Source organism: Oncorhynchus masou, chromosome 4 (assembly GCF_036934945.1).
Source record: "Oncorhynchus masou masou isolate Uvic2021 chromosome 4, UVic_Omas_1.1, whole genome shotgun sequence".
NCBI lineage: Eukaryota > Metazoa > Chordata > Actinopteri > Salmoniformes > Salmonidae > Oncorhynchus > Oncorhynchus masou.
Genome location: NC_088215.1, coordinates 16886247 through 16896566, shown reverse-complemented (window position 1 = coordinate 16896566; position 10320 = coordinate 16886247). Strand labels below are relative to the sequence as shown.

Here is a 10320-nt window from a genome sequence, read left to right as displayed (position 1 = left end):
CAGGATACAGAAAAGGGAGATGCAGAGGGAAAACCTATGTACATAAACTATAGCATGTTGCATTTGTTCAAAACAGTTCACTAATTCTCACTAAGAGTAAATCTTTAGTTTAAAGCTGGAGAATTCTTCACCAAAAGATTTTGCCGACTTTGTACTTGCTATCATGTAGATTGTTTTGCTTTGATAATTTGGTAGACAAATGGAATTAGAAGCAACCAGAGCGTACAAATGCAATCCATATCAATAAAAAGAAAAGTCCAATGACTTCAACAATAGTTTTATTATTTATGAGTAGTATAAGTGAAATGTGTGCCATTATATTCTCATCGAGGATATTAGAGCATGTAGAGTGTTATTGGCACATGTACATTGAGTTGAGGTAATGTGCTGCTTTCCAGAACTATATGCTAAAGTGTTTCCAGGAATTCTCTTTCCCTCCTTTTTCATGTCCTCTTTCCTCATCAACTCTGCTTTTGCACAACGCAACACATAAGGAGTCAAGCAGCATCCCAGAAGGTGATAACTAGTCAGTTGCACAACCTGAACGCATTCAACCGTGTCTTCCACATCTAACCCAAACCCTTTGAATCAGAGATGTGCAGTGGGGGCTGCCTTAATCCACGTCCATGGCGCCCGGGGAGTAGATGTTGCAGGTGAACTGCCTTGCTCAAGGGCAGAATAGAAGATTTTTCCACCGCGCCGGCTCTGGGTTTCGAACCGGCAAGCTTTCAGTTACTGACCTAATGCACTTAACGGCTAGGCTACCTGACGCCCGTAGACCAACGCATAACGATTTTACCCAAGTAAACTGACCTTTCTTTCAAAAGCAGTGGTGAAGATATGTCAGTGTAATAATATCGAACCAGAATGTAAAGTCATATAAAAAATAACTAACAAATAAATCACTTAAGTCATAAAAAATACTAAAATGAAGTCACACAAACATTTCCTTTAGTTTGGTTAATAGAATCGGATTATTTCAATCAAAAACAACCCAGTTCTGATAAACATCATGTTGTATTTGTCCGAGGCTGAAAGCCAGTCCTTGCCGGCAATGTTACTCAATCCTGGTTATATAGGTAGCTCGGGTTGGAAAAATTCCATTAACTTTCCCCAAATTCCCCAGTTTTCCAGAAATCCCAGTAAGAGGATTCCAGGATATCCTGCTTATTCCCTCCTAATTCCAGGAACTTCCAACAAGGATTTCTGGAAAACCGGGGAATTTGGGGGAAGTTAGCAGCATTTTGAAACCCTGTGTGTATCCTTCTTACCACTACAGTATTAGTTCTGTGTGCTCTGGGCTCATCATCACAATAAGCCCTCTTACTATACACTATGACACTCTGGCAGCTGGGATCCTGACCTTACACACTAAAACATGGCACACATTGGTTAAAGGTTTATTCTGATTGGCTATTGACCATTGGCTGTGATAGAAAATATACTGTACAGTAAAATATTATAAGGACTCCATGGATAGAGATACTGTCAAGTCCCAATGAATCCCAATACAACATCAGTAAGATATCCATCCTTTGTTAACCCACACACACACACACACACACACACACACACACACACACACACACACACACACACACACACACACACACACACACACACACACACACACACACACACACACACATTTATTCAGTAGCCACTCTTCCAATCTTTGTCTTTCTTTATCCCTTTCTCAGGGTCGTGAGAAGGTGGTATAGAGACACACACACACATCCGATCCCATGCATCTCAGTCTCTCATGGCCGTGACAGGGTGGTATAGACAGGCTGCTCCCAATGTGTAGGACTGTGAGACTGGGCCACACTGGAGGGGTCAGTGATGGTAGTGTAGAGGGGCCTCTGGCTGGGCCCCATGTAGGAGAAGGCTGAGTACAGCCCCGGGGCCTGGCTGGTGTGGGTGTAGTACGGCCCCGGAGCCTGGTGCTCCCCGTACTCAAACTGGGCCCTGGAGGGCAGCGAGGGGAAGGCTGATCCGTAGTGGGGGAGGCTGAGGGGGGTGTAGGTGACGTGGGTCCCTGACGAAGAGGAGGAAGTCTCTGCGTAGTGGCTCCCGGCCCCGGACTCACTCTTGATCTGGGCCTTGGTGGCTTCTGAGGCAGAGGGGGAGGGCTGTTGATGCTGATGCTGCTTGGAGAGCCAGGCGGCTGAGTGGCCGCTGGCAGCAGCGAGGGCGTAGGCGTAGGATGTAGCGGAGGAGCTTGATGTGGCGGCGCCGCCCTGGACGACCCCCGGGTGCCCGTTGGGCGGCAGGTACTGGTCAAACTCGTTGACGTCGAAGGGCTCGATGTTGGCCATCACGTCGTGGCTGATCTCGCCGATGTCCATGGTGCAGAAGTCGATGTGGGGTTTCCCGCCCGCTGATGAATGGCCCCCGGAGGCCCCCTCTGCTCCAACCCCCAGGCCTCCTCCACGGGAGGACCCTGAGCCACCTCCGCCCTCCCTCTTCCCCTCCGTCATCTTTCCAGACTGGAGCTCTGTCTTTGGGGTGGTGGGGGGTGTTGGCGGGCTGTGACCCTGACCTGGAAGGAAAAGCAATAGAAGTGAACCATTTGGAATGGAGACAGTAGTTCAGTTTTCTTCTTGTTCTCTCAGGTTACAGAAGGCCGTGTGGTGCCAGGTGGCCAATTGTTTGCCGTAGCTTGTTGAAGTAGGACTTACTCATAGTATTGGGTAAATTCATTAACCAATAAAGCTGAACTCACCTGCAGGGTGGTGATGATGATGGTGGTGGAGGTCGGCCAGGGGGGACCCAGCCCCTGTACTGTGCACATCCAGGTGGAGGGCCTTGTAATGGGACTGGGCGTGGCTGCCCTCCCCCTCTGCTCCCTCCCCTCCCTCACCATTGGTCCCCAGCTTGCCGTTCTTGCGTCTGCGGGGCTGGTACTTGTACTCTGGGTAGTCCTTCTTATGTTGTTTCCGCAGTCGCTCCGCCTCCTCAATGAAAGGCCTCTTGTCACTCTCATTCAGGAGCCTGTGGGACAAAACATGGTCATGGCAGGCGGCAGGTAGCCTAGTGGTTAAGAGGGTTGGTCCAGTAACTGAGAAGTCACTTGTTTGAATCCCAATGCTGACTTGGTGAATAATCTATCAATGTGCCCTTTACCAAGGCATTTAAAGGCATCTAGTTGCCCTGGATAAGTGTTTCTGCTAGTTAACTGTAATGGTTATATAATATAGTGCCTTTAATTTCAGAAACATATTTAAAAATACGGGAAGGAAATGTATCTGTAGTAAGTAGGACTTTATGCATGAGTCATGCTCCAATTGCCAACAAGGCCTACAGGTAGCCTGTAGATTATCAATTTCCCACGTAGGTCTATTAATTTCAATGCCTGCCAATGCCCACCTCCACAGTTTGCCGAGTGTCTTGCTGAGCTCCGCGTTGTGCAGGTGAGGGTACTGGTCCGCCAGTTTACGGCGCGCGGCCTGCGCCCACACCATGAAGGCGTTCATCGGCCTCTTCACGTGCGGCTTGCTCTTGTTCCCGTTGTTTACGCGCACGGGCATGGGCACGAGCGTCCAGTCGTATCCGTCCAGCACCTGGCTGACCGCCTCGCGGATGCCGATGGGGAACCGGTCCATATCCACCTCTGACTTGGGTACTAGTCCACCGTCCTCTCCGCCGCCATCTGCGCCAGAAAGCCCAGTCAGTTGCTGCGACGGACCGATGAGCGGGGAGTCCCGGCCGCCGGTGGCCCCGGAGTGTGCCGGTGACAGAGAGTGACCATCATCTGAGCCCCCGGGACTCAACTCTGCCTCGGATAGACTGTGCTCCTCTCCAGACATTTTAATGTATAGGCTATTATCGATTGGCAACAAAAAATATCCTTGCAGGAAAATTTGGTAAATTTGTTCAGAGAATGCAAAACTTTAAGCTACAGCTGAGAGATGTGCTCCGGACTCGCTCCTTTATATGGAATTATTCCTATATGCCACGCGTAAACCCATAGCCTACTCGTGCGTAATCGAATGTACCCAAATCCTGTCCTTTGCACTTCCCATTCACTTCCACCGATGTCGCCTGAAATGAATAATATAGAATAGAACAACATTAGGCAATTAACACATTTTACATTGGGCAATGAGGTCAGACCACATTTGATAACTTTTTTCACATGTTTTTTTTAATAGACCTAAGCAGAGACTGTACCCAGTGGGAACAGACGTCAATTCAACGTCTATTCCCAGTGGATATGTCCCATTACAATGGCAGGCCTAGAAATGACCGTTAGCTCTGAGACGAACAGAAAGACATTCATACAATGTTTTCTTGTTTACAGTTATGTTAGGCCACAAAATATAACGAATGATAGGCTAATATATGTCCACTGGAACCAATTTATAGGCTACATAATAAGAGGACCAACGTCTTCTTTACCGGTTCTTGTCATTTTATATCAGTTCATATGCCATTACAGGCTAATCATAGGAGGGTTTACTTCAACCAATATGCCCTATTTTCCAAAGAAACAAGGTTCATGAAGAAAACTGAACATTAAAAACTAACATCATAAATGTTTCAGTACTTATCTTTAAATAATTCTGGGAATATGTATTTTACTGTTTTAATCCTATTTTAAGGCTAAAGCTGGAAAAGCCCGTAAAATTCAGCCCAACATCATCTTGGGAATTTAAAAAAACTCTTAGCTAATAAGATTTGGATATTTCTGAAATTCCACCCAAAAGCGTAAACAAATCTATTTTATGTTCATATGGAAAATAAAGTTACAAAACTTACCAATGCAGAGTTTAGGAGGTCGCCCGTTCAACACGGGAGTTCGTGCGTTCCCCTGTCCACCAGTGTGACGCTCACCCTGTCCCCTGCCCCCTCGTTTGGTTTGCCCGTCAATGAATGGCCGCTCTGTGTCGCGCACCGGAGCTTAAAGAGCGCCGTTGTGAGAAGGAAAGAGAGAAAAAAAGTGATTGAAAGTGGAAAACATTCTGAGAGGCAGCATTCCAACACTGAGTCGACGCCACCCTCTTGCGCACACGCTGGACGCCTATTGGTCACTTAATATTCTCCGGCTTTCTTACTGGACGACGGGGTTACTGTTATTGCCTGTCCGTCCGTCACCACTAATATTTCCAATGAAAGGAGGTGAGATTTTACATCAGAGTGCCTTAAGTGACTTTACACTGGCTCTATTTAGGAACCAAATAAGGCCCGCTTTGTTTGATGTGTTGACATGTTATATTGAATAAATAAACAAACAATCATGATAATACATTTGTGGTCAAAGTACACTAAATTTCACGAAAAATCTCCAAGGGATTAAAATACATAACGTCGTTATATTCATTATAACGTCATTATACAGTTGGTGAGGCCCTATTTGATTCAGTGAATATGTTACTTGTATCTCTTATATCTTAGGTCATCGTTAACCCCAGGAAATTAATAATGAAATAATTAGGTCTATGGCCTAAAAATAATTTAAAGTACTACTTAATACGTTTTTTGGGGTATCTGTACCTTACTTTTATATTTTTTTTACAACTTTTACTTTTACTACATTTCTAAAGAAAATAATGTACTTTTTACTCCATACATTTTCCCTGACATGAAAAAGTAATCCTCAGATTTCAAATGGTTTGCAGGACAGGAACATGGTCCAATTCACACACTTATCAAGAGAACATCCCTGGTCATCCATACTGCCTCTGATCTGGAGGACTCACTAAACAAAGAACATCCCTGGTCATCCATACTGCCTCTGATCTGGAGGACTCACTAAACAGAGAACATCCCTGGTCATCCCATACTGCCTCTGGAGGACTCACTAAACAGAGAACATCCCTGGTCATCCATACTGCCTCTGATCTGGAGGACTCACAAAACAGAGAACATCCCTGGTCATCCCATACTGCCTCTGGAGGACTCACTAAACAGAGAACATCCCTGGTCATCCCATACTGCCTATGGAGGACTCACTAAACAGAGAACATCCCTGGTCATCCCATACTGCCTCTGGAGGACTCACTAAACAGAGAACATCCCTGGTCATCCCATACTGCCTCTGGAGGACTCACTAAACAGAGAACATCCCTGGTCATCCCATACTGCCTCTGGAGGACTCACTAAACACAAATGATTTGTTTGTAAATGAACTGTTGGTGTGTTCCCCTGGCTATCCAGAAATAAAAAAACAAGAATCATGATGTCTGGTTAACTCAATATAAGGAATGTGAAATGATTTATACCTTTACTTTGACTTTTGATACTTAGGTATATTTTATCGATGACATTTACTTCTGATACTTAAGTATATTTAAAACCAAATACTTTTAGACTTTTACTCAAGTATTATTTTACTGTTGACTTTCACTTTTGAGTAATTTTCTATGAAGGTTTCTTTACTTTTACTCAAGTATGATAGTTGGGTACATTTCCAGTACTGCCTGTGGCTGATATAGTACTGAAATATGACCAAATGTGATATAGGGTAGAGTGAGTTGCTGGAGGAGTTGAATTCGATCCAAAATCATCATCCCTATATTGTTGACCAGCAACAAGGGCCTTATGGGCCCAATCCTGAGGTCAATGTATGTGACCTTTCACCTCTATACTCTATGAAATACGTAACTTTTCTCACTTCCAATATTGCGCTTCCAAATTGCTCTTGGACGTCCCTTAAAAAGATTACATATGCATCTAAAATACATGTCAAGACCCAGAGTGCTCTGTGTGTAAGGTTGTGCTGTTGAGGTCAAATCATTCATTATGTTGACTGCATTGAATGTATTGTTGCTGTAACTGGCTGTATTCTATGTAACTTGTAAGTAATTTACTTGTAGTCATTAATATATCAGATATTTACAGTATATAAGTACATTGTCACACGTTAAGATATATTAAGGGACTGAATATTATGGGCACACACACACACACACACACACACACACACACACACACACACACACACACACTGATTGCAACAATAACCGCCAGTGTTTCCCTTTTCCTTCTCATTTTGAATCCGTGTCTCAGTTTTCTCTCTCTCTCTCCCTTTCTCCCTCTCGTCTCTCTCTTCTTTAGCCTCTTTGTTGTCATCTCAGGTGAATTGTGACCATGTGATCAGATGCCCTGCAAGCACCCTTCCATTAGCCTCCTAAATGAAAAAAATGAGAGGAACAAAAAGCAGTTTTGTGCATCTTGAAAAAAATGATAAGAGAAAAGAAAGAGATGTGTGTCTCTGGGCCCTGTGTTACTACACAGCCACAGTATCACACACATAACACAACATCCAAGGACTGCACTCGCTGGACTAGCTGTCTCCATCTGTTTCATTCTCATGTCCACCGGGACCATGGGTCTGGGCCTTTGGGTGCTGGTCTTGGTGGGTTCGTCCGAGAGGGGTTGGTTGGGGGTGCAGGATTCAGGATGGGGGCTACATACACCCCTCTGACTACACTGGGATACTGAGGCCCTGTCCTGGCCTTGATGTGAGTGACTACTTTTGTTTGTGTATGAGTGAGAGGAGTTTAAAGAAAATGCCTCTCACTCATATGCTGACAAAAGGTTTGATTTGATGTTGATTTATATAAGCAAGCAAAGGAATCTGACAGAGTAAGAACAAGTTGGAATGAATTGTGATATGTATTTTGTGATTCAGAGTGACTGTGCTGTAGGCTATGTTATATTGTGCATTAGGTAAAATAAAAATCACTGTGAATTTATGCAGGGCTTGGCATTCTTTTTTTATGTGAATGCGAGATGTTTACTTAGAGTATCCCCAATGTATTGTAGCTAGAAGGTAAAAATGTGTTTTGAATTTATTTAAAACGAAACTGTTTTTTTTAGCGAGACGACTTCAAATTTAAAGTAAATTGTTAATTAGCAGTGATTCAAGTTGTCATTATTTTGTTAATTCACATGAAATCCTCATTTTTTTCCGTTGCCAAAATTAGCTTTAGATATTCTATAAATTCTCAATACACCCTTAACTAACGAAATAAGCACCTGCGTTAACAATTTTCTCAATTTAGCAAAACTGCAATTTTATTCTATACTTTCATAACACTGAGCTCATGCTGCCATGCTATGCCAGAAGAGTTACTTCAGTCAATTATTTTCGAGAAATGTTATAGGTCTTCTAGAAATGGTTTAATTCTGTTCAGAATTCCGGTTAAATAACGCAACAAAACTCTCTGTTGCTACTCATAAACCTATCATGGGGTCAGTTCAATCAGAATGTTCATAATATGTTCTTCATTGTCGTAGCATTAATCGTGGAGAAATGCATTCATATATAAATATATAGTCTATAAATTGTATAAATTGCTCTAAAAACAATTGTCTTGATAGTGTGGGAGAAACGCACGAAAGATAGATCTAATGAATGAACAACTAGGCGCATACGAGTTTAAACAACGTTAAAAGGTGGCCTGCCAAACAAGTGAACTTAATGTATTGGTTCAATAACTTTCGTTTGATTTTCATCTCTCTTTCGATTTTTTTCTCAAGAATTACATACTTGCAATCTATTATTTTTAGGCCTAAATCAGTCGATTATTATAAACTAATGACATCTAAAATATCATCCGATTTTGAATGTATAAGTTAACATTTGTTTGATTAAATAGTATCTTTTGAAGTATATTAGTTCAATAGCTAGTATTTATGAGGAAAAAGTGGGGCTTTTAGAAAAATAAAGTTGAGTGCAACTTTATTGCCTAAATATAATTAATCTCTGTCTGTTTATCGTCAACTATGAGACATATTCTATAGGCTACTACTAAGACTTCTTGCCAAAATATAAGACTTCTTGCCAAAATACTGATGACAATCTATTTATTTTAAAACAGTCAATTTGAATTGTTTTTAAGGTTGCAAGATCGAATCCCCGAGCTGACAAGGTGAAAATCTGTCGTTCTGCCCCTGAACAAGGCAGTTAACCCACTGTTCCTAGGCCGTCAATGAAAATAAGAATTTGTTCTTAACTGACTTGCCTAGTTAAATAAAGGTATAATAAAAATGTTAAAAAATAAATTAAATGCATTTTGCTCAAACTTTTGTTTGTTCCTCTTTACACAAGATAAGGAACTGAAGATAAGGGACTGAATGTGCTTATCAATACAATGAATTACCTACATTTTGGTACAAAGGTAATATTGTCATATACCATAGAGAGATACTGTCCATATCTTTCTCCTATCCAAGTCCCATCTCTCCCATCCAGGGCTATGGGCCCCAGGGGCTGACATAGCTCTGTGGAAAATAGAACTCACATGTCCATCTATTAACCACAGTGAGACATACACCCCTGCTTTAGCCTGCCATGTGACCGGCTGCACTAATGTGCCTGCTCCTGTCGCTGTCACAAGTGTCTGCATGGTGCTGTGGCAGGAGAGAGAGAGCGGATGGGGAACTCATGACTAGCAGGTTCAAGGGGTCAGGCTTCACTATCTCTGACTCCCCAGGTGGATGTGGGGTGATATGCCCCCCCCCCCCCCAAAAAAATGTAATCTCTTACTCTCAAATGAACCAATAAGCCTTGCAGCTACATACTATGAATGTCATTGTGACGTCATGTTCTAAAATCATAACCGTGGCAGAGAAAGATTAAAAAAGGGGAATCCAGTTTTGCGTCCTGGAAAACAGCATGCTGACGGTGAAATGATAGAGGAGAAAATGAACAAGAAAAAACGAGAGAAGGAAATAGAGAGAGATGGCTGCCCTTTTGTGTTGGCCTCAGTCCATAGAATAGTTTCACTGGGACATTCCTGAAATCTGAAGAGAGAGAAAGAGAGAGAGAGAAAGAGAGAGAGAAAGAGAGAGAGAAAGAGAGAGCGAGAGAGAGAGAGCGAGAGAAAGAGAGAGAAAGAGAACAATGGAACATGGACAGCGGTCAACATATTCATGCAGCGGGTCACATTCTGCGTTCGACTGTCGTGTGTATAATTGAGGGAAAGACAGTCATTCCCATGTCAATGGACACGTGGGGCTGATGTGAATGGCGCTGTTTGTTCCGAATGATGACGCACTCAATAGAAGCCCCGAAATAATTTGACAAGGAGGAACTGCATATATTAGCACGTTTGTATTTGACAACCTATTGCTTCCTGAATGATGAAAGTATTCTGTACTTACAGTCAAAGTTAGCTCATACTTGTTTGGCGTTTTTCCCCTATTAATTGTGACATGTTTTGTTGACACTTCAATTTTACAGTTAGCAATAGGTAAATAATATGTAGTTCAAAATCATTTCATCAAAAACCTATTGGCCAGAATATCTGTAAACAGGTTTGACGTCAATCAGGGTTCAGGACAATTCAGGAATTAAACTATTCTCATGGA

The 10320-nt window shown here is 42.7% G+C and overlaps 1 protein-coding gene across 1 annotated transcript; it reads right to left on the bottom strand.

Moving 5' to 3' along the window:
• Positions 1-1547: 1547 nt before the first annotated feature.
• On the bottom strand, positions 1548-4913 carry LOC135524793 (transcription factor SOX-10-like). The gene is made up of 4 exons (XM_064952616.1): positions 4762-4913; positions 3370-4044; positions 2726-2994; positions 1548-2542 (listed from the first exon to the last, which is right to left on the bottom strand). The coding sequence occupies exons 2-4, from the start codon at positions 3807-3809 to the stop codon at positions 1761-1763; spliced, it is 1491 nt and encodes a 496-aa protein (XP_064808688.1). The 5' UTR covers positions 3810-4044; positions 4762-4913; the 3' UTR covers positions 1548-1760.
• Between the last annotated feature and the right edge of the window lie 5407 nt (positions 4914-10320).